Consider the following 24,486-nt stretch of genomic DNA (forward strand, 5'->3'; position numbering starts at 1 on the left):
TTCACCTCGTCTTCTCGCTTCCGGCCCCGTCCCGCGTCCCGGCCCCGCCCCGCGCTCCTCACCTGGTCCCCTCGCTGTGGGCCCCGCCCCACAATCCTCACCGCGTCCTCGCGCTTTCAGTCCCGTCCCTCGCCTGAAGCCCCGCCCCACGCTCTTTACCTCGTTCCCCCTCGCTGCCGGCCCCGCCCCGCGCTCTCACCTCGTCCCGGCGCCCCGGCCCCGCCCCCGCACTTCCGGGCGCGGCCGGCGGGGGCGCTCGGGCCTGGGCTTCGGCTCTCTGGGCTCGGGCTCCGGCTCGGGACGCGGTCGTGGCCGCTGCAGCCGCCAGAGCCGGCCGGAGTCGGCCCGGATCCGCGTCCACGCGGAGCGGGCGGGTGGGAGGTGGCGGCCGGGCCCCCGCGGCTACCCCGCGGCCTGCCCCGAGCCCGCCTCCGGGCCGCCGAGCCGCCGCCGCCGAGATGGGGGCCGTCCTGGGCCGCGCCCCCGCCGGGTCCCGCCCGCCGCCCCGCCGCTAAGCGCATGGGCCGGGCCGCGCCGCGCCGCTCCGGGAGCCGGGCCCGGGGCCCCGCCGCCACCGCGCGCGGGTGAGTAGGGTCGGGCGCCGGGGCGGGCTAGGCCGCGCTAGGCCGGGCGGGCGGGACCCGGAAGCGGCGGGGGGCGCGGGCGGCTGACGCGCGTGGGGCCGAGGGGGTGGGCGCGCGGGCAGCGGGGGCCGCTCGGAGGTCTGAGGCCTCGGGCGCGTGCGAGGGCGCGGGGCAGCTGCAGGGGCCGCGCAGCGCGTGCGGAGTCTGCAGAGCCGGGCCTGGAGCCCTCCCCGCCTCCCCGAAGTCGGCGGGAGTGCGGCTGCCCGGGAGGAGGGCACTCCGCCGCGTGCCGGGCCGGGCCAGGGTTTGGCCTGGGGCGCTGTGTGCTCGGGCGTCCGTACCCTCCGCGATGCCTCGCTGCCCAAACACTGGTCTCTCTCTCTCGGGTGTGGTTCTTAGATTTACCCCCGCCCCGCACTTTGGAATTCAGCCCCCCGTGAAACCAGAACTGCACTGCCTGAGCAGTGAAACTTTCCGTTTGGCATTGAAGAAAGTAGAGGAAAATACGTCCGTTCTCTCGGGATTTTTGTCAGCTCATCTGTAAGATAGCTATTTTATTTATTTATTTATTTTGATAGAGATGGGGTGTCCTTGTGTTGCCCAGCAGGTGTTGAACTCTCGGCCTCAAGCCATCCACCTGCCTCAGCCTCCCAAGGTGCTGGGACTACAGGCATGACCACCGCCCCTTCTAGGATAGTTTTTTTTTTTTTTTTTAGACGGAGTCGCGGTCTGTCACTCAGGCTGGGAGTGCATAATGGCTCATGGCAACCAACGCCTCCTGAGTTCAAGCAATTCTCCTGCCTCAGCCTCCGGAGTAGCTGGGATTACAGGCATGCGCCACCACTCCTGGCTAAGTTTTGTATTTTTAGTAGAGGCGGAATTTCACCATGTTGGCCAGGCTGGCCCGGAACTCTTGACCTCAGATGATGCGCCCTCCTGGGCCTCCCAAAGTGCTGGGATTACAGGCGTGAACCACCGCTCCCGGCTTCTTCTATGATAATTTGCAAAGGGTTCTTACTGTGCATATCAGCCCCTACTTTTTGTTCACACTTCTGTTCTTTGCTTCTTCAGGAAGAATCTCGGTCTTACTTGGATCCACAGGCTCTATGGAGAAAGCACAGTCGAAACTGGCTACCCAAGATACTCGGCAGTAGCTGGGTTTCAGTTTTAAGATCTCCATTCAGGGACAAGGATGGGAAAGCATGAAAAACGTGTTTTTGTTTGATTTTCAGCTGTTGTTGACTTGGATTTCTAGTTTCAGAAAACAAAGCAGACTTTTTTGGATTACATTGGTCATTGGGAACTTAGGTGATGGGGGTACAAATTACACGTGAAATAGTAGCTCTGAACCTTCAAGAGTTTAATCAATGGACGGTTGGGAAAATGTCAGAGTCACTCTGTTATATGCATACTCTATGTAAATCAAGATGTCAAAAGTTACATTTGGGTAAAATAAATGTATACACACGCATGTAGCATTGAGTTTGCTGCCATGGTCCCCGGGCTGTATGCCTTAGCAGTGACTGAAGGGAATTTTAAATACAGTATCAGACTTGTAGGCACCCTACCCCTTTTGTGGAGTCACTTTATTGATGGTAGCTACAGGCTGTGGGCCAGATCCAGTGCTTGTGGGCATTTGAGGCTCACCTGAGTTAATATAGCTGCTTTATGGGTGTGTGTGTGTGGGGGGGTGTATACACGACATGCTTGGCGTGCTTCCCTGTGGGAGCCCAGAGATTTTGGGAACTGGGACATGTTTCAACAACAGTACTAATTTGTAGAAGGGTTCGTATGCTTCCAGGGACACCAAAAAGTCTTCTCTCAGTTGACAGCCAAAAATACATACGATTATAAAAAAATTTTCTTCTGGGCTCTGAAAAATAGCGTAAAATAATAGAGTGGACTTGGGTCACAAATGAATTCAAACATTAGTTTTGGGCAGGACACAGTGGCTCATGCCTATAATCCCAGCACTTTGGGAGGCCCAGGCGGGTGGATCATGAAGTCAAGAGATTGAGACCAGCCTGGCCAATATGGTGAAACCCCATATCTACTAAAAACACAAAAATTAGCGTGGTGTGGTGGTGCGTTCCTATAGTCCCAGCTACTTGGGAGGCTGAGGCAGGAGAATTGTTTGAACTCGGGAGACAGAGGTTGCAGCGAGCCGAGATGGTACCATTGCACTCCAGCCTGGGCAATCAGAGTGAAACTCAGTCTCAAAAAAATCATGAGTTTTGGGGCCAGGTGAGGTGGCTCACACCTGTAGTCTCAACACTTTGGGAGGCCAAGGCGGATGTATTGCTTTGATCTCAGGAGTTTGAGACTAGCCTGGGCAACTTGGTGAAACTTCATCTCTACAAAAAGAACAAAAATTAGCCGGGCGTTGGTGGCTCGTGCCTGTAGTCCCAGCCACTTCAGATACTGAAACTGGAGAATTGCTTGAGCCTGGGAAGTGGAGGCTGCCGTGAGCTGAGATCGTGCCACTGCCTTCTAACCTGGGCCACAGAGCGAGATCCTGTCTCAAAATAACAACAACAAAAAAAAGCAACAAAAAACCCCATTAGTTTTGGAAGAATTTGCCCCTATTTTCTGTAGCACAGTAGTTCAGCATCTGTAGAGAGCCAACGTTTCGCATCTGTGACAAATGTCTTTGTCTCTTATATCAGCGAATTAAATATTTATTGGTGCCCATTAGTTGCAAGACCTTGTGCAAGGTGCTGTGGGTCCTGCTGCTACTAAAACACAGAAAACGTAAGGTCCTTACAAGAGCATGACGGCGACTTGTGGTTAGCCTTCCATCTGAAAACTCTCTCGCTAGTCACTTTCTGGTTTCCAGTGACTTGGTTCTTCCTAAAGCTACTGAGTGGTGCATCTGTGTGAGGGCAAGGCTCAGGCGGTCAGGGTGCAGGCCTGCTTTCCTGTGACGGCATCCCAGGCAGGAGGATAGATGACTGGGAGCTAGCGTGGAGATGCCCACATCCCGGGGGCTCCCTCCATGTGATGGGGCTCCAAGAATGACTGCAGCTCAAATGCTCTGTGAGCTGCAGGATGTCACAGCCCATGGGGCCTTGACCTTTAGAAACGGTGTGTTCCTGCTGAGGCCGAGATTACACACCACCCAGCATTTTCACAAAAAGTCATTAGCTGCTGAAATGTTACTGAGGGGCACATAGTTGCAACCCATCCTCTATCTGTGGGTGCTTATTTATTTTCTGCTTTATTATTATTATTATCTATTTTTTTGAGACAGGGTCTTGCTTTGTTGCTAGGCACCAGGCTAGAGTGCAGTGGCGCAATCTCGGCTCACTGCAACCTCCTCCTCCTGGGTTCAAGCAATTCTCCTGCCTCAGCCTCCCAAGTAGCTGGGACTACAGGTGGGCGCCACCATGCCCAGCTAATTTTTGTAATTTTTTAGTAGAGACGGGGTTTCACCATGTTAGCCAGGATGGTCTTGATCTCTTGACCTCGTGATCCTCCCGCCTCGGCCTCCCAAAGTGCTGGGATTAGAGGCTTGAGCCACCGCGCCTGGCCCCTTGTTTTTGTATTATTATTATTATTATTATTATTATTATTATTATTATTAGAGATGGGGTTTTGTACCTGCCACTGAGGCTGGAGTCCAGTGGCGTGATCTCTGCTCACTGCATCCTCCACCTCCTGGGTTCAAGTGATTGTTCTGCCTCACCCTCCCTAGTGGCTGGGATTGCAGGTATGCGCCACCACACCTGACTAATTTTGTATTTTTTTTTTTTTTTTAGTAGAGACAGAGTTTCTCCGTGTTGGTCAGGCTGGTCTCAAACTCCCAACCTCAGGCAATCCACTTGCCTTGGCCTCCCAAAATATTGAAATTACAGGTGTGAGCTACTGTGCCTGGCCGCTTATTTATTTACTTATTTTATTTTTATTTTTATTATTTTTTTTGGAAACGGAGTTTTGCTCTTGTTGCCCAGGCTGTAGTGCAATGGTGCGATCTCGGCTCACTGCAACCTCTGCCTATGAGGTTCAAGTGATTTTTCTGCCTCAGCCTCCCAAGTAGCTGGGATTACAGGCATGCGCCACCATGCCCGGCTAATTTTGTATTTTTTTTTTTTTTTTTTGAGACGGAGTTTCGCTCTTGTTACCCAGGCTGGAGTGCAATGGCCCGATCTCGGCTCACCGCAACCTCCGCCTCCTGGGTTCAGGCAATTCTCCTGCCTCAGCCTCTCGAGTAGCTGGGACTACAGGCGTGCGCCACCATGCCCAGCTGAGTTTTGTATTTTTAGTAGAGACGGGGTTTCACCATGTTGACCAGGATGGTCTTGATCTCTTGACCTCGTGATCCACCCACCTCGACCTCCCAAAGTGCTGGGATTACAGGCGTGAGCCACTGCACCTGGCTGTATTTTTTTTTTTAGTAGCAACGGGGTTTCTCCATGTTGATCAGACTGGTCTTGAACTCCCGACCTCAGGTCATCTGTTGCCTGTGCCCCCGAAAGTGCTGGGATTACAGGCATGAGCGGCTGTGCCTGGCCTACTTTATTTTTTGAGGTGGAGTCTCACTCTGTTGCCCAGGCTAGAGTGCGTTGGTGTGATCTGGGCTCACTGCGTCCTGCACCTCCCAGGTTCAAGTGATTCTCTTGCCTTAGTTTCCTGACTAGCTGTGATTAACAGGCACCTGCCACCATGCTTAGCTAATTTTTGTATTTTAGTAGAGACGGCGTTTCACCATGTTGGTCAGGCTGGTCTTGAACTCCTGACCTCGTGATCCGCCTGCCTCGGCCTCCCAAAGTGCTGGGATTATAGGTGTGAGCCAGCAAGCCCGGCTTATTTTATTATTTGAGATGGAGTTTCGCTCGTCTCCCAGGCTGCAGTGCAATGGCATGATCTCTCACTACAACCTCCACCTCCCGGGTTCAAGTGATTCTCCTGTCTCAGCCTCCTGAGTAGCTGGGATTACAGGCGCCTGCCACTATGCCCATCTAATTTTTGTATTTCTTAAAAAAAATTTTTTTTTTTTTAGGCGGAGTTTCGCTCTTGTTACCCAGGCTGGAGTACAATGGCGCGATCTCGGCTCACCGCAGCCTCCACCTCCTGGGTTCAGGCAGTTCTCCTGCCTCAGCCTCCCAAGTAGCTGGGATTACAGGCACACACCACCATGCCCAGCTAATTTTTTGTATTTTTAGTAGATACGGGGTTTCACCATGTTGACCGGGATGGTCTTGATCTCTTGACCTCATGATCCACCCGCCTCGGCCTCCCAAAGTGCTGGGATTACAGGCTTGAGCCACCGCGCCTGGCCTAAATTTTTTTTTTTTTTTTTTTAAGGCTAGTCAAGTGAAGCAGTGGGAGTGGAGAAGGAACAAAGAAATCTGTAACTGGTTGTGATCAATTAGTTGTTAACACCACTGCACTCAGACCAGCCTAAGTTTTGTATTTTTAGTAGAGATGAGGTTTTGCCATGTTGTCCAGGCTGGTCTCAAACTCCTGATCTCAGGTGATCCGCCTGCCTCAGCCTCCCAAAGTACTGGGATTACAAGCATGAGCCACTGCACCGGGCCTATTTTATGTTTTTAGAGACCAGACCTTGCTCTATCGCCCAGGCTGGAGTGCAGGGATGTGTGATTATAGCTTACGACAGCCTTGAACTCCTGGGCTCAAGTGATTCTCTTGCCTCAGCCTTCCAAGTAGCTGGGACTACAGATATACACCACCATACCTGGCTAATTAAGAAAGTTTTTGACTTTTTGCTGGGCATGGTGGCTCACACCCGTAATCCCGGCGCTTTGGGAGGCCAAGGCGGGTGGATCATGAGGTCAAGGGATCAAGACCATCCTGGCCAACATGGTAGAACCCTGTGTCTACTAAAAATACAAAAATTAGCTAGGCATGGTGGCATGGTGGCGCACACCACTCGTCCTCACTACTCGGGAGGCTGAGGCAGGAGAATCGCTTGAACCTGGGAGGTGGAGGTTGCAGTGAGCCGAGATCTCACCACTGCACTTCGGCTGGCGACAGAGTGAGACTCTGTCTCAAAAAAAAAATTTTTTTTTTTTTTGTAGAGATTGGGTCTCACTATGTTGCCCAGGTTAGTCTTGAACTCGTGGGCTCAAGGGATCCTTCAGCCTTAGCCTCCAGAGTAGCTGGGACTGCAGCTGCATAACACCACGCCTGGCTCTGTGGATCCTTCTTGTTTCCAGCTGTAAGCAGCTGTTGGCAGGTAACATGTGTGCAACGTGAGAAAGTTGGTGTGGGGGACAGATTCCATCCGTGTAGACCAGGGACAACTGTGGAGTGGTGGCTAGGAGAGCCCCCTTGAGTTGGTCCTGGGCTTTAGGGTTTTGTTTGTACCCTGCGGCTTGTTTAGCACTCCAGGCTTTTGAGCCCAGTGTGTTCCTGTAAAGCCTTCTCTCCAGCCACTTTTCGCCCGGACCACTGAAATGGCAGTCTGTGTTTCAGTCACTGGTGTGGCTGGGTTGAGTGGCATAGCCCGAGCTCCTGGGCTCCTGTAGGACGTGACAGGAAGGACCACAGACCGTGGCAGAGGGTTCTGTGGGAGCCCTTATCTCGTCTCTTTTGCACACCCGAGGCAGGCTTTTCAGCAGCAGCAGCAGCAGATTCTGTAGTTCCCTGATGTCTAAGAGGGTGGGTGGTTTGGTTTTCAGCTTGAGGAGTGAAGTCAGCTATAGCTTCTTTAGCTAAAAATTGTATTTGAATTTCATTTTATTCTGTGCCTTCCCTGTTCCTTGAAGTATCCAATTACTGTTTGCTGTCTGAAGGATACTGTCCTCATGAGAGAGGCTTTTAAGAGTCAGGTGCAGCTTTCTGACAGCACACTTCAAGATTATCTCAAGCGATGGTGTCAGAGCGCCTCTGTGGGTGTGGATGGTGTCCTTGATCCCTTGGTTGATGGTGCTGAAGGTGACCCATGATTGACTGCTCTGAGGCGTGTGCTGAGAGCCAGAGGAACACTCTGCAGTGTGTGCTCACATGTTGCGAGATGTGCCATGTGTGAAGTGACGCGGCAGGCAGGACACCGCACTGTGAGCTGGAGGGCATGGGCTCAGAAGATGCCTGCCTGCCTTGGGTGCTCTAGTGAGCCTTCCTTTCTGAGTGTTGCCGAGGCCGGTGGAGAAGTTGTCTCCATCTACTTGTGAGGGTCCAGCCCTCACTCAGGTTTATGCACAGTCAGGACTAGAAGCAGCTTTCCTTCCCCTCACTCAGCTCTGCAGCTGAGGGGGGAGCTGCTCAGGCTGCCAGCCTCTGTGTGGTGTGTGCAGGGACACGTATGAGGAGTGGTATTCCCATGTCCGGGGCATTCCCTTCTTAGCATGAGAGGTATTCCAGTAGTTGTAAACGTTTCCAGAAATTGCTTTAATGTAGAACAATGCTTGTAGCCAAAATACACCTTGACTGAAAATTTCAACTGAGTTTCTTGCTTTAAGTTTGAGTGGGAGGGCGTCATCACGAGTCTTGTCTTGAGAAAAGCTCTGGCCATGTTTCATGGAGCCACCTTTCCTAATCCTTGTCCTCTTAATGGTTTCAACAGGACAGATTGATTGACTTTGGAGCTGTTAAGTACTGATGTATTAGGGTGCAGCGCTCATTGTGCATTGACGCACAGAGTCCCAAAATGAATGTCCAGGAGCAGGGTTTCCCCTTGGACCTTGGAGCAAGTTTCACCGAAGATGCTCCCCGACCCCCAGTGCCTGGTGAGGAGGGAGAACTGGTGTCCACAGACCCAAGGCCCACCAGCTACAGTTTCTGCTCCGGGAAAGGTGTTGGCATTAAAGGTGAGACTTCGACCGCCACTCCCAGGCGTTCGGATCTGGACCTGGGGTATGAGCCTGAGGGCAGTGCCTCCCCCACCCCACCGTACTTGAAGTGGGCTGAGTCACTGCACTCCCTGCTGGATGATCAAGATGGGATAAGCCTGTTCAGGACTTTCCTGAAGCAGGAGGGCTGTGCCGACTTGCTGGACTTCTGGTTTGCCTGCACTGGCTTCAGGAAGCTGGAGCCCTGTGACTCGAACGAGGAGAAGAGGCTGAAGCTGGCCAGAGCCATCTACCGAAAGTACATCCTTGATAACAATGGCATCGTGTCCCGGCAGACCAAGCCGGCCACCAAGAGCTTCATAAAGGGCTGCATCATGAAGCAGCTGATCGATCCTGCCATGTTTGACCAGGCCCAGACAGAAATCCAGGCCACTATGGAGGAAAACACCTACCCCTCCTTCCTTAAGTCTGATATTTATTTGGAATATACGAGGACAGGCTCAGAGAGCCCAAAGGTCTGTAGTGACCAGAGCTCTGGGTCAGGGACAGGGAAGGGCATTTCTGGATACCTGCCGACTTTAAACGAAGATGAGGAATGGAAATGTGACCAGGATGTGGATGAGGACGATGGCGGAGACACTGCTCCTCCTGGAAGACTCCCTCAGAAGCTGCTCCTGGAGACAGCTGCCCCGAGGGCCTCCTCCGGTCGACGGTACAGCGAAGGCAGAGAGTTCAGGTGAGTCCGACGCCAGGCGTCTGCTTTCTGTGCTCGCCTCCAGGAGCTGGAGAACAAGCCAGGGAAAGGTGCTGATGACGGGGCTGTAACCCACGCTGGATGTCCTGCTGCCCTTGCGGTTGGATTTTGGTTTTGTTTCTTCTTCATGATAATTTTGCTGTTGTCATTAGATACTTTGTAAATATCTGTAATGTGGAGAATACTTTTATTGAGAACAGACTAAAATAGATGATTTTGTCAGTCAATAGGAACATCAGAATTCTGGCCGGGCATGGTGGCTCACGCCTGTAATCCAAGCACTTTGGAGGCCAAGGCGGGCAGATCACCTGAGGTCAGGAGTTCGAGACCAGCCTGACCAACATGGTGAAACCCCGTCTTTAAAAAAGAAAGAAAGGAACATCAGAATTCTTAGAAGTCATAATGACATTTAAACTTTACCCTTCGGTGGTAAAATCTGTACTCTCTTAAATAGGTGGTGGATCTATCTGGTAGACATGATCCTTTGGGCTTAATAAAGGGAGGAGTGGATGTTTCAGGGCGTCGATACTTGGAGACTTGGAGACTTGGATTATTGCTTTTTTTTTTGAGACGGATTTTCGCTCTTGTCGCCCAGGCTGGAGTGCGATGGCGCAATCTGCGCTCACTGCAGCCTCCACCTCCCAGGTTCAAGCGATTCTCCTGCCTCAGTCTCCCAAGTAGCTGGGATTATAGGTATGTGCCACCACGCCTGGCTAATTTTGTATTTTTGGTAGATACCAAATTTCTCCATGTTGGTCAGGCTGGTCTCAAACTTTCGTCCTCAGGTGATCCACCCGCCTCAGCCTCCCAAAGTGTTAGGATCACAGGCGTGAGCCACTGCGCCTGGCCGGATTATTGCTTTTATAATGATCTAAGCTTCTCTTGAGGCTGAGAAATAGTGGGGAGGAAGTTTATGTGTGGGGAGTGGCCAGAGTGCTTTGAAAACTTCCTGTGGCTATGGTGGGCATTCCGAGATTGGGCTTTTTTTTTTGCTGACATAGTCCGTTGGTGCTGTGGTGTGGTCCACGCAGCCTGGGCCCTGAGGCAATCCTCACAGGCGTCTGGGGTGTGTGTGCCGCCAGAGAGGGGGCAGAGTGGTGCTCAGCCTTGGACCCTTTTCTTCCTGCTTCCTTCCCTGTGACCCCTGCGTGGTTCCTGGAGGTGTATTTGGCTTTCGGGCTGGTGTCTGTTTTGCTTGTGAGCAGAGCGCATGCGTTTCCCGCTCCGTCACCTGAGGCTCTGGCCTGTGGAACTTTGAAAACCTGGAATCCACATGACCCCTGCTGATTTAATCAAGACTCCGAAAACACATCCCCATGTGCTGGGACTCTCCCATGGAGTTACTAAAACTCGAATCAGTTTTTCAAGCTTACTGTGACACAGAAATTGGCTACTTGCTCATAAACACAGGATTAAACATTTCTGAGTGATACGATTTAAGATGGACTGTTAGCTGGGCGCAATGGCTCACACCTGTAATTCCAGCATTTTGGGAGGCCGAGGCGGGTAGATCACCTGAGGTCTGGAGTTCTAGACCAGCCTTGCAGCGTAGAGAAACCCCATATCTACAAAAATAGAAAATTAGCCGAGTGTGGTGATGTACGCCTGTAATCCCAACTACTTGGGAGGCTGAGGCAGGAGAATCGCTTGACCCTAGGAGGCGGAGGTTGGGGTGAGCCGAGACTGCGCCATTGCACTCCTGCCTGGGCAACAGGAGCAAAACTCCATCTAAAAAAAAAAAAGATGGACTGTCCAGGTTAATTTTTTTTTTTTAACTTTTGTTCATTGTCTTTAGCCAAGTGCTGTTTTATTTATTCTTTTTTTTTTTTTTTTTTTTTTTTTTTAAGATGAAGGTTTGTTCTTTTGCTCAGGCTGGAGTGCAGTGATGTGATCTTGGCTCACTGCAACCTCTGCTGTCGGTTTCAAGCGATTCTCCTGCCTCACCCTCCCAAGTAGCTGGGATTACAGGCCCGCGCCACTACACCAGGCTGTTTTGTGTTTTTAGTAGAGATGGGGTTTCACCATATTGGCCAGTATGGTTTCCAACTCCTGACCTTGTGATCCGCCCGCCTTGCCCTCCTAAAGTGCTGGGATTACAGGCATGAGCCACTGCGCGCTGGCCAGCCAAGTGTTGTTTATTTAGCAAGCGTTTTTTTTTTTTTTGAAGACGGGGTTTCACCATGTTGGTCAGGCTGGTCTTGAACTCCTGACCTCAGGTGATCCACCTGCCTTGGCCTGCAAAGTGCTGGGATTACAGGTGTCAGCCACCACGCCCGGCTTATTTAGCAAGCATTTTAGGAGATGGAGTCTTACTCTGTCACCCAGGCTCAAGTGCAGTGGTGCAGTCACGACTCACTGCAACCTCTTCCTTCTGGGTTTAAGTGATTCTCCTGCTTCAGCCTACCAAGTAGCTGAGATGATGGGTGTCTGTCACCACGCCTGGCTAATTTTTCTATTTTTAGTAGAGACGGGGTTTTGCAATCTTGGCCAGGCTGGTCTCAAGCTCTTGGGCTCAAGTGATCTGCCTGTTTTAGCCTCCCAAAGTGCTGGGATTACGGGTGTGAGCCACTGCACCCGGCTGGTTATTTTGTTTGTTTGTTGAGATGGAGTCTTGCTCTATCGCCCAGACTGGAATGCAGTGGCATGATCTCAACTCACTGCAACCACCGCCTCCTGAGTTCAGGCTGTTCTGCCTCAGTCACTGAGTAGCAGGGATTACGGGCCTGCGCCACCACACCCGGCTAATTTTTTGTATTTTTAGTAGCACAGGGTTTTACCACATTGGCTGGTCTGGTGTCGAACCAGTCTGGTCTTGGACCTCAAGAGATCCGCCTGCCTCAGCCTCCCTGGTAGTTGGAATTATAGGCGTGAGCCACTGCGCCCGGCCCCAACTGTTTTTTTTTTTTTTTTTTGGTGACGGAGTTTCACTCTTGTTACCCAGGCTGGAGTGCAATGGCGTGATCTTGGCTCACTGCAACCTCCGCCTCCTGGGTTCAGGCAATTCTCCTGCCTCAGCCTCCTGAGTAGCTGGGACTACAGGCACATGCCACCATGTCCAGCTAATGTTTTGTATTTTTAGTAGAAATGGGGTTTCACCGTGTTGACCAGGATGGTCTCGATCTCTTGACCTCGTGATCCACCCGCCTCAGCCTTCCAAAGTGCTGGGATTACAGGCTTGAGCCACCGCACCCAGCTCCCAGCTGGTTATTTTTAAGATGAGACTAAAGTTGAGGGCTGGGCTGCAGGAAAAATAGAAGCTCAGTTCTGATTTCTGCTGTTCAGCAGGAGCAACATGGCGGCTGGCCTTGGACTCCTGGTTCGTGAGCAGTAACTTCACCGTCTGTCCTTGATTTGCTGTATTTGTAGCAAGCAACGTTTGTTATGAAATTAATGGAATACATTGGCTTCTCTTGTCGAATTTTGTGTAGCTGTGTCTACCCAGTTAGGGTCCTCACTTGCCTGCTGTGGGGCTGCTGGTGGCCGAGGACCCTGGGGCTCAGGAGTCCTGTGTGCAGTGGGATCCTCTGTGGGAGGTGGCCGTGGTGCAGCTTTGTGGTGTAAAGATCTCTGATGCTGGATGGCTGGTTCTCAGCACGGACAGGGCATGTAGTCTAGTGTGTGTTCCTCACGCTTCGCCCTTCTGTTTGTCCTGTGAAGTCAGGGATGAGGGTGCAGTAGGTTGGTCAGAAGTAGTGGAAACCCACCCACCTGGGCTCAAGCCTGAAGGGAGCTGTTGAGGCAGAGCCTCAGGTGTGCCTTGGTCAGGGCCTAGCACCTTTGCTTTGTGCCAGCCTGACTTGGCTTGCCCAGTGGCCAGCTTCATGGGCTTTGTGTTGGAGGTGGCTGCTGCAGTGACCTTGGGCTCTGGGTTCCCTTGTTACAGATGCTTCCTGCAGCTCTGAAGGACAGGCCTGCCATTGCTCTGAGGAGTGGCACCCTGTGCCGCTGTGTCCTGCCTGTCCCTGCACAGTCAGACGGCGTGGGTGGGGGCTGTGCAGGAGGGCCACTCCTGAAGGAAAGTGGGGTGCTCCAGCCGGGCAGATGGCTACTCCCCAGTGGGGAGCCACGGGTGGTCCTCCAAAGGAAGGCTGGGGTAACACAAAGGGCAGAGGAGAGTGGGTACTGAACAGGCAGCTGGCGAGCACTGCTGCCAAAACAGGACCTGGAGCTTAGGCCTCGCGTGTTAGGGGATGCGTTTCCCATGAAGGGCAGCTTAACTGTCCGAGGGTGGACTCTGCGTGGAGCAGCGTTCAGAAGGGTTGTGTCCAGCACAGGAGGGCTGGGCCTTGGCTGCTGGCCCCTCTGTCCTGGGGCCTGCTTTGCTGTGCCGTTGGCTGCAGTCACTCCTTCCCCGCGCCGAGGCACAGGCTTCCAGTTGTGCGGGCCTGGGTGCGGGTTCTTGTTGGTCCGTGTGTGAGCCGCGTGGTGCTTTCACATACTTGATTTGAGGAAAGTGAGATGTTTTGCTGAGGTCTGTGTCTTAGCCTGGGAAAGAGCTCCGTTCCTGGCCCTTGTCTGCATTTGTCCCACTCATCCACTGTCATTTTGAGCTCCTGGGCCAGGGTTTCACGGGGTTCCTCCCTAGCTCCCCAGTTCTGCTTCTTTGGGAACATTTTCTGCACTTTTGGGTCTTGGTTCTCATTGTCACTGGAACCTTGTACAGAACTGGCTGGGTTATTTCAGCAGTGTGAATTGTCAGGCAGGTTTTGCTGTGTACTGAGTGGTCAGGCAGGAGGCCTAGGGCCTGCACTCCCTGGCTGGCAGGCTTAGGGTCTGCTCCCCTTCAGGGTGGCTCGGCCCACCAGGTGGCCTTCAGGGCTGGCCTTGCACGCCTCTGCCAGATGTGCTTGGTCAGGCGTGCAGCCCTCACCGCTGGTGCCTTCTGTTGACTGCCCTGACCTTCCTAGCTGGCTGGGCAGCTTGCTGGGGACAGGGTCTTCCTAGGGATTTTCTTGTATCTTCCCGGGCCAGCCCAGTGAGGCACTTGTTATGGGTAGGGCTGGTCAGTGTGGCTGTGGCCAGATAGGGGACCACAGATGTGTCCACAGCAGGAGTAACACGGTAGCTTGTCTTGGGCTCCTGGTTCGTGGAGCTCAGCTGCTCAGGGGACCAGTGGGTCCTTTTCAAGGTGGGCAGCCAGCCCCTGCTGTTCAGGTTCTCACAGGGCTACCTGAGGAACCATCTGACCTGCCCATTAGTTTATTGGCTGTTTCTGGTAATGACCTGAAAGGTGAAGAGAGGAAATTGTTAAAAAAGAGAGAGAGAGAGAGAATGCTCACTTCAGCAGCACATATACTAAAAATTGGAATGATACGGAGATTAGCATGGCCCCTGTGCAAGGATGACACGCAGATTCCTGAAGCGCTCCATATTTTTACACAAGAACAGAAAATCAAACACTGCATGTTCTCACTCATAGGTGGGTGTTGAACAATGAGAACACATGGGCACAGGGAGGGTAGCAACACACACTGGGGTCTGTCGGGGGGGGGAAATAGGAGAGGGACAGTGGGGGGTGGGGAGTTGGGGAGAGACAGCATGGGGAGAAATGCCAGATACAGGTGATGGAGAGGAAGGCAGCAAACCACACTGCCATGTGTGTACCTGTGCAACAGTCTTGCATGTTCTTCACATGTACCCTAAAACCTAAAATGCAATTAAAAAAAATGTATAATATTCTAAGAAAGAAAAAGAGAGACAAAGCACTCAAAATGTGTGCAGTTTTCTGTGAAAGACTGATCTTGGGTTTCTGATCTTGGACTTCAGGCGGTGGCGCTGGTGAAGCTACCGAGTGCAGAGGGGCTGTGTTGAGAGGGTGAACTCTGCTTCCCATGCAAAGGGGGTGGCCCCGGGTGGGGTCACCCTCAGGCTTGTCTTGTTAAGGGGACCTCTGCTGTGGTGCAGAGAGGGCACACATGCTTGTGAGCCACCCCGCCCCTTGCCCAGCTTCCCTTGTCTGGGTCCAGGCTTTCTAGTCTGCTTTGGGATATTCACTTCCTCTGTTTGAGCAGATCTAAAGAGAAATTGGTTTTGTTTTTTTTTTTTTTTTTTTTTTTTTAAGACGGAGTCTTGCTCAGTCACCCAGGCTGGAGTGCAGTGGCACGATCTCAGCTCACTGCAGCCTCTGCCTCCCAGGTTCAAGCAGTTTTCTTGCCTCAGCCTCCCCGGTAGCTGGGATTACAGGTGCCTGCCACCAGGCCTGGCTAATGTTTTTTGTATTTTTAGTGGAGACAGGGTTTCACTCTGTTGGCCAGGCTGGTTTTGAACTCCTGACCTCAAGTGATGTGCCTGCTCCAGCCTCCCAAAGTGCAGGGGTTGCAGGTGTGAGCCACCATTCCCAGCCCAAAGAGAAGTTTCTTTGTGGATGTCCAAGAAAAGTGGATAGAAGAACCATGTTTTGTTTTGTTTTGTTTTGTTTTTTTGAGACGGAGTTTCACTCTTGTTACCCAGGCTGGAGTGCAATGGTGCGATCTCGGCTCACCGCAACCTCAGCCTCCTGGGTTCAGGCAATTCTCCTGCCTCAGCCTCCTGAGTAGCTGGGATTACAGGCATGCGCCACCATGCCCAGCTAACTTTTTGTATTTTTAGTAGAGACGGGGTTTCACCATGTTGACCAGGATGGTCTCGATCTCTTGACCTCGTGATCCACCCGCCTTGACCTCCCGAAGTGCTGGGATTACAGGCGTGAGCCACCACGCCCGGCCGAACCATGTTTTTCACCTAAACTTTGTCATGCTCTGAGTATATCAAGCTCCTGGCTGAGCCTAGGAACCTGGCTTGGCGACTGTTCCACTGGCCTGTGGCTGGGGGCTTATCCTCTGCCAGCCAGCTGACCGTGGAGTCCCTCTGGCTCATCTGTGAAATGGGAACAGTGAAGTAGGGACCTGCTACGTGGCGGACATTGTGACGGATTCTGTGAGTGCCTCGGAGGCTCAGCCCTGTGCCCATACACCTCTTACCATGCTCCTCTGGGTTACAAATGGTTGCCACAATAGGGTAGTGAACAACACATTCTGATTTTAATAATTGTATTTCCTTAACGTGAGGCATATTCGTTCCCTCCCCAAACCTGCTCCTTTGTATTATTCTCCTCTCAGAAGTGGGCTCACCACCTGCCAGGCCTGGCATCCTCCAGCTCCTCACACCGGCACTCCTGCTTCCTGCACTCCGCTTGCCTCAGGAGTCTCCGCACTGGATTTCTGCCTCCGTCTGTTCTGCTGCAGCTCCAGAGGGTCTGTGATAGATGCCCTCCCTTCTTTCAGCACCCAGGGACTTCCTACTGCACCAGCAGCAAAACCCAGGCTCCTAAGGACACAAACCTGTTCTGCTAGACTCTGTCACCACAGCACCAGCTGTGTCCTGCTTTTTTTTTTTTTTTTTTTTTTTTGAGACGGAGTTTCGCCCTTGTTACCCAGGCTGGAGTGCAATGGCGCGATCTCGGCTCACCGCAACCTCCGCCTCCTGGGCTCAGGCAATTCTCCTGCCTCAGCCTCCTGAGTAGCTGGGATTACAGGCACGTGCCACCATGCCCAGCTAATTTTTTGCACTTTTAGTAGAGACGGGGTTTCACCATGTTGACCAGGATGGTCTCGATCTCTCGACCTCGTGATCCACCCGCCTCGGCCTCCCAAAGTGCTGGGATTACAGGCTTGAGCCACCGCGCCTGGCGCTTTTTTTTTTTTTTTTTTGAGATGGAGTTTGTTTGTTGCCCAGGCTGCAGTGCAGTGGCGCCATCTCAGCTCTCTGCAACCTCTGCCTCCCAGGTTCAAGCGATTCTCCCGTCTCAGCCTATTTAGTAGCTGGTATTACAGGCGCATGCACCACCACACCTGGCTAATTTTTGTATTTTTTAGTAGAGACCGAATTTTTCCATGTTGGCCAGGCTGGTCTCAAACTCGTGGCCTCAAGTGATCTGCCCATCTTGGCTTCCCAAAGTGCTGGGATTACAGGTGTGAGCCGCCGTGCCTGGCCCATCCTGTATTTTTATGCACCTGTCAGTGGGCAAGGACTCCAAACATCTTTTTTCTCTTCCTTGCATGTAAAGCTCCACAGTCTGACAGATTTCAGCGGAGTCCACAGAAGTATCTGTAGTTGCCTGTTAGGGTGAAGGATTCTGGAACCCAGAGGCCCCTTTGCCTGGGCTGACCTCCGTCCCGAGCTGTGTGGGTGGATTGTGAAAGGGAAGCACTTGTGGGCAGCTAGTGGCAGACGTGCTGATGGGACTCTCCATGGCTTTGGTGCCAGTGCTGACCTGCTGCAGCTGTTTCGGGGAGGGCCTGGGGCACATGCCGTGGTGGGCTTGTGTGGCCCTTCTTGGAACTAAGCTGTACTCATGACTGCTGCCTGGCAGCCCAGCCCATTCTCACATTTGCACCAGTCAGTGTCACAGATTGGAATTTGATTCACAGCTCCTGGTTCCGTTTATCCTTGTACAATGCGGGCCTCATTTGTAGCAGTGTGCTCTGCAGTTACCGGAGGTAGGGGCCAGGCTGGGCCACAGTGGCTGTCAGGGAGGGAGGGCCGCCTGTTGGCTCTTTCTTGGGCCCCTCCACTGCCTACTTGTGTGTGTCGAGGGAAGCATCTTTGCTTCAGTTTCCCCTCTGTCACATCCGTGAAAACGCCCATTTTGTGAGCCACTCACGGTCCTCTCAGAACCCATTAACTCCAGAAAGTATATGGTTTTTCTACTCCTTTAGAGGTGGAGACTGGTCACGTGTCTGTTAAAATGCACACAGCTCCCTGATGTTCCAGCGGTGCCAGGGAGCCCCCAGAGGCTACATGCCAAGCTGAGTGCACATAGGGCCCAGGTTCCATGCCACTTCTCCCCTAGCAAGGACCCTGGGCCCTGTCTGGAGTTGGACGCTTGACTGTGTGGAATGCAACCTTGGACCACAGGCTTCCTTCCTGAGCCGTTGAGGCGTCTCCCAGCAAGTGGGCTCAGCTCTTGGCTCAGCCACTGGCTGGGGGGCCGGGCACGTGCTGTCCTTGCTGTGAGCTGCAGCGAGCAGCTTGGTCCTGGGCCCCTGCTCGTGGCACTCACCATCCTGCCTCGTTGAGGTTCCTCCAGTGCTTTTTTGTGGTTTTAACCCACTCTGGATCTTTACCAGCTCACCCATAGTCTATAGGATTGGCGTCTGCTCCTAAACAAGTGTTTAACCCTAAGGAGTGCTGCTTTTAATACAGCCGGCAAATAGAATGGCTTGAACGCCCACTGGCATGACTGGTTGGTTACATAGGCATTTTTTTCTGTGCAGTTCGATATGTGGGCTTTTAATTTTCTTCTTTCTCTTCTGTATTTTCCAAATTCTTATAACAGTATGTTTATAATTAGAAAGTAGGGCTGGGCGCGGTGGCTCAAACCTGTAATCCCAGCACTTTGGGAGGCTGAGGCGGGTGGATCACGAGGTCGAGAGATCGAGACCATCCTGGTCAACATGGTGAAACCCCGTCTCTACTAAAAATACAAAAAACTAGCTGGGCGTGGTGGCGCGTGCCTGTAATCCCAGCTACTTAGGAGGCTGAGGCAGGAGAATTGCCTGAGCCCAGGAGGCGGAGGTTGCGGTGAGCCGAGATCGCGCCATTGCACTCCAGCCTGGGTAACAAGAGCGAAACTCCATCTCAAAAAACAAAAAAAAAAAAAGAAAAAAAGAAAGTATATTATGAAAAGAATAATAGCTTTACAAGAAGGTCTGAATTACATGTACCTTTTTTTTTTTTTTTGAGATGGAGTGTGTCTCTGTCGCCAGGCTGGAATGCAGTGGTGGGATCTCAGCTCAGTGCAACCTCTACCTCTTGGCTTCAAGTGATTCTTCTGCTTCAGCCTCCTGAGTAGCTGGGACTACAGGCATGTGCTACCACACCCAGCTAATTTTTTTTTTTTTTTTTTTTGAGACGGAGTTTCGCTCTTGTTACCCAGGCTGGGGTGCAATGGCATGATCTTGGCTCACCGCAACCTCCGCCTCCTGGTCTCAGGCAATTCTCCTGCCTCAGCCTCCTAAGTAGCTGGGATTACAGGCATGCGCCACCATGCCCAGTTAGTTTTATTGTATTTTTAGTAGAGACGGGGTTTCACCATGTTGACCAGGATGGTCTCGATCTTTCGACCTCGTGATCCACCTGCCTCGGCCTCCCAAAGTGCTGGGATTGCAGGCTTGAGCCACCGCACCCGGCTCTTTTGTATTTTTAGTAGAGATGGGGTTTCACCATGTTGGCCAGGATGGTCTCTGTCTCTTGACCTTGTGACCTGCCCGCCTTGGCCTCCCAAAGTGCTGGGATTATAGGTGTGAGCCACTGCACCTGGCCCAAAAGCACATTTTTCATTTAAAAAAGATACACTTAAATGTGTGGTTTTTTTTTTTTTGAGACAGGGTCTTGCTCTGTCACACAGGCTGGAGTGCAGTGGCGCGATCTCAGCTCATGGCAACCTCCTCCTCCCAGGCTCAAGATATTCTCCTCCCTCAGCCTCCTCAGTAGGTGGGATTATAGGCGCCTGCCACCGCACTCGGCTCTGTGTGTGTGTGTATGTATGTATATATGTGTGTCAGTTTTGCTCTTTTTGCCCGGGCTAGAGTGCAATGGCACGATCTTAGCTCACCGCAACCTCTGTTTCCTGGGTTCAAGTGATTCTCCTGCTTCAGCCTCCCTAGTAGCTGGGACTACAGGGGTGCGCCATTTGTACCTGGTCAGCAGCACACATTTATTTCTCATAGTGCCTGTGAATCTTCTTCTCACTGTAAAACCTGTTGGATAAAGTATTTTTTCTCTGGAAGACAGACATGTCTCCTGAAGTCTTCCATATTCCCACTCTGGTTGAAACAGTTATTGTTCGGGCATCCTGTGGCACTAGGTGCTGTGGAGCTGGTGTGTGTGCTACTGGCATGCTGTGTAACTGGGTGCAGTGGTACTGGTGTGCTGTTGTTGGGTGCCATGGTACTGGGTGTTGTGTTATTGAGTGCCATGTTACTGGGTGCTGTGTTATTGATTGGCATTCTGTGGTACTGGGTGCTGTGTTATTGGTGTGTCACGATATTGGGCGCTGTGTTATTGATGTGCGATGGTACTGGGAGCTGTGTTATTGGTGTGCCATGGTACTGGGAGCTGTGTAACTAGCATACCGTGGTACTGTAGTGCTGGGTGCTGTTATTGGTTTACCATAGTACTGGATACTGTGTTACTGGCGTATTGTGGCACTGGGTGCTGTGTTATCGGCATGCTGTTGTACTGGGAGATGTACTGGGTGCTGTTATTTGTATGCCATCGTACTGGGTGCTGTGTTATTGGTGTGATGTGGTACTGGGTGCTATGTTATTGGTATGCTGTGGTACTGGGTGCTGTGTTATTTGGTGCCATGATACTGGGTGCTATGTTATTGGTATGCTGTGGTCCTGGGTGCTGTGTATTGGTATGCTGTGGTACTGGGTGGTGTGGTACTAGGTTCTGTGGTATTGGGTGCCGTGGTACTGGGTGCTATGCTATTGGGATGCTATGGTACCTGGTGCTGTGGTACTGGTGGCTAGGGTACTGGGTGCTGTGGTATTGGTGTCCTGTGGTACTGGGTGCTATGTTACTGGGGTGCTGTGGTACTGCTTGCTGTGTTACTGGTGTGCTGTGGTACCGGGTGCTGTGTTATTGCCATGCTGTGGTACTGGGTGCTGTAGTACTGACTGCTGTGTATTGTATGTCATAGTATGTATTGTATGCCACGGCTCTGTGTATGTATTGTATACCCAGTATGTATTGTATGCCACGGTACTGGGTGCTATGTTATTGGTGTGCCGTGGTACTGGGTGCTATGTTACTGGGATGCTGTGGTACTGCGTGCTGTGTTATTGGTGTGCTGTGGTACCGGGTGTTGTGTTATTGCTGTGGTACTGGGTGCTGTAGTACTGACTGCTGTGTGTATTGTATGCTACAGTACGTATTGTATGCCACAGCTATGTGTATGTATTGTATACCCAGTATGTATTGTATGCCACGGTACTGGGTTCTGTGTTATTGGTGTGATATGGTACTGGGTATTACTGGCATGCTATGGTACTGGGTGCTGTGGTACTGGGTGCTGTGGTATTGGGTGCCATGGTACTGGGTGCTATGCTGTTGGCATGCTGTGGTACCTGGTGCTGTGTTACTGTTGCGCTGTGGTACTGGGTGCTGTTACTGGATGGTATAGTACTGCATGCTATGTTATTGATATGCTGTGGTACTGGGTGCTGTGTTATTAGCATACTATGGTACTGGGTGCCATAGTACTGAGTGCTATGCTATTGGCATGCTGTGGTACCTCATGCTGTGTTACTGGTATGCTGTGGTACTGGGTGCTGTGTTATTGATGTGCTGTGGTACTGGGTGCTGTGTTACCGGTGTGCTGTGGTACTGGGTGCTTTGTTATCAGTGTGCTGTGGTACTAGGTACTGTGTTATTAGTGTCCATGGTACTGGTGTTACGTGCTAATGCCAAAAGAACCTGAAGGAGAGAAGAGTTGGGTTTAGAATTTAGGTTGGGTGGCACCCCTCCCAGAATTTGGAGGAAGTACACCATCGCCTTCTGTTTTTCTGAGCTGCACTGGAAAGAACTGACTCCATTCTCTTCATACGGTGTGGATGAGGCGTTTTCCCTCCCTCCACACATTTTTTGGATGTTTTCTTTATCAACTGTGTTATTTCATAATACTGTGTTTTGCTTGGGGCTTTTCTCTTTCCTTGTGCCAAAGAAACTTGCCTTTTAATTCTGGACTTTAAAAAAATGCTATTTCTTTCTTTTTATTTCTTTTTGCTGAGGCAGGTCTGGAAAAAAGTGTCGAGTGATCCTTCTGCCTCAGCCTCCAGAGTAGCTGGGACTATAGGCACCAGCATACCCCACTAATGTTTTTTCTTTTTGAGACAGAGTTTCGCTCTTGTTGCCCAGGCTGGAGTGCAGTGGCATGATCTCAGCTCACTGCAACCTCTGCCTCCCAGGTTCAAGTGATTCTCCTGCCTCAGCTTCCTGGGCTCAAGTGATTCTTCTGCCTTGGCTTCCCAAACTGCTGGGATTAGAAGGCATGAACTTTCATGCCTGGCTGTAATTTTTTTTCTTTTTTACCAACAACATGTCCTATTTAATTTCTTTTCTCTTTCTGTCTTTTATTTTTTTTTGGAGACAGAGTCCCAAGTAGCTACAGGCATGCACCACCATACCTGGCTAATTTTGTATTTTTAATAGAGATGGGATTTCTCCATGTTGGTCAGGCTGGTCTCGAACTCCAGATCTCAGGTGATCCATGTGCCTTGGCCTCCCAAAGTGCTGGAATTGTAAGAGTGAGCCGTTGTGCCCAGCCCCCCTCCCCAATATTTTATAGTTTTCATTAGAGACAAGGTCTCCCTGTGTTGCCCAGGCCGGTCTCAAACTCCTGGCCTTGAGCAGTCCTCCTGCCTTGCCCTCTCAGAGAGTTGAGATTTCAGGTGTGAGCCATTGCATCTCACCAGAAATGTTATTTCTTTGATCATTTCTTCTCTTTCATCTTCACTGTTTATCATTTTTTTTTTTTTTTTTTTTTTTGAGACGGAGTTTCGCCCTTGTTACCCAGGCTGGATTGCAATGGCACGATCTCGGCTCACCGCAACCTCCGCCTCCTGGGTTCAAGCAATTCTCCTGCCTCAGCCTCCTGAGTAGCTGGGATTACAGGCACGTGCCACCATGCCCAGCTAATTTTTTGTATCTTTAGTAGAGACGAGGTTTCACCATGTTGACCAGGATGGTCTCGATCTCTCGACCTTGTGATCCACCCGCCTCGGCCTCCCAAAGTGCTGGGATTACAGGCTTGAGCCACCGTGCCCGGCCCTTGTTTATCATTTTAAATCTCGAGATCTTACTTAGATTTTGGACCATCTAAAGTGATCCTTTATATTTTGTATTTCTTTTTGTTGTGCTTTCATGGGTCTTTTCAATGCATTTTTTTCCTGCCCTTGCTTTCTGAATATACACTCAAAAAATTATTCTTTTTTTTCTATATCAACATTTAAAAAGGTTTTTTCAATTTCTACTTGTTTGTTTTTGTTTTTTGGAAACAGGGTTTTGCTGTGTCACCCAGGCAGGAATGCTGTGCCACAGCCGTGGCTCACTGCCCTAGATGTCCCAGGCTCAGGCGATCCTTGACAGGCACGAGCCACCACGCCCAGCTATCTTTTATCTCTTACACTGAGTTTTTACTGTACGTTTTCTGTGTTCAGCAGTGTTTAGATGCATGAGTGCTTACCATTGTGTTGCAGTGGCCTCTGGTATTCAGCACCGTCACATGCTGCATGGGTGGTGCCCGGGATCCACGGGCCCTGCTGCACAGCCTGGGCCTGCAGTGCTCTAGGTGTGTGAGTCATTCCATGATGTTCACACAAGGACGAAGCCGCCTAGTGACGTGTTTCTCAGAACGCAGCCCGTTGTTGAGCAGCGTGTGACTGCACTTGGAGTGTTCGGGCTGCCAGTTGGCTTTGTTGCCTGGGGACCCCCAGATGTCATTGTAGGTCTTTTCTCTGGGTGACTTGTTTCCTCCTGGAGGATGCCCCCATCTCATTCTGGTGGTCCTGGCTGTTTGGATTCTGGAGCTGAGTGAATGAACTGAGTGAGAGTCTGGGACTTGCTGGTTTAGTGTGCAGACTTCAGTCTCATTTCTTTTTTTTTTTTTTTTCTGAGACGGAGTTTCGCTCTTGTTACCCAGGCTGGAGTGCAATGGCGCGATCTCGGCTTACCGCAACCTCCGCCTCCTGGGTTCAGGCAATTCTCCTGCCTCAGCCTCCTGAGTAGCTGGGATTACAGGCACGTGCCACCATGCCCAGCTAATTTTTTGTATTTTTAGTAGAGACGGGGTTTTCACCATGTTGACCAGATTGGTCTCGATCTCTTGACCTCGTGATCCACCCGCCTCAGCCTCCCAAAGTGCTGAGATTACAGGCTTGAGCCACCGCGCCCGGCTCCCATGTTCATTCTTAATAGTGGCAATTTCTCCAGTGTTCTGGAGGGCTGGGTGAGGATGGGGCCTAGGGTCTGAGCACCCCTGAAATGTTGCCGTGACAATTCCTGTTTACAGAGTTATCCCCTACCCATCCCCAGTAGGGAGGCATCTTTTTTTAAGCACAGACATAATCACCTTGGAGAAGAATTTGTGAAGGACATGGGCAGCATGGAGCATGACTGGTTATGGGGAGTCTTGTAGGACGTGAAGTTGGGAGTGGCAGCATCAGGGAGGGATTGATTATTCCTATTGAAAATGCAGTTTGGAGTGCCTGTAGTACCCTAGTGATTACTCGGTGAGTAAAGATGACATGCACACACACAGGCCCTTGGGCACCTGCTCTTTGCAGCAGGTTTACCTGTGGTGGACGCAGCAGCAGAAGCACTCGTGTATTTGGGGTAAGTGGAGGCTGCTTCC

At 51.6% G+C, this 24,486-nt stretch overlaps 1 protein-coding gene and 1 non-coding gene across 5 annotated transcripts in view; both read left to right on the forward strand.

Annotated features, from left to right (window-relative positions):
* The first annotated feature begins 224 nt into the window (after positions 1-224).
* Positions 225-24,486, forward strand: part of AXIN1 (axin 1) — a 69,609-nt gene continuing 45,347 nt past the window's right edge. For 2 of the 4 annotated variants that reach the window (XM_039478016.2, XM_039478017.2), the window contains exons 1-2: positions 225-584; positions 8,110-9,071. In XM_039478016.2, coding sequence (XP_039333950.1) covers positions 8,194-9,071 — 878 coding nt within the window. In that variant the 5' untranslated portion in view covers positions 225-584; positions 8,110-8,193. Of the gene's footprint in view, positions 585-6,551; positions 6,781-8,109; positions 9,072-24,486 lie in introns of those variants that run through there. The other 2 variants (XM_074381832.1, XM_074381831.1) reach the window with 2 other exon arrangements.
* On the forward strand, positions 14,361-14,465 carry LOC120367427 (U6 spliceosomal RNA). The gene has a single exon (XR_005581817.1). It is a non-coding gene; the product is annotated as a U6 spliceosomal RNA (small nuclear RNA).

Source organism: Saimiri boliviensis, chromosome 12, assembly GCF_048565385.1.
Source record: "Saimiri boliviensis isolate mSaiBol1 chromosome 12, mSaiBol1.pri, whole genome shotgun sequence".
Lineage (NCBI taxonomy): Eukaryota > Metazoa > Chordata > Mammalia > Primates > Cebidae > Saimiri > Saimiri boliviensis.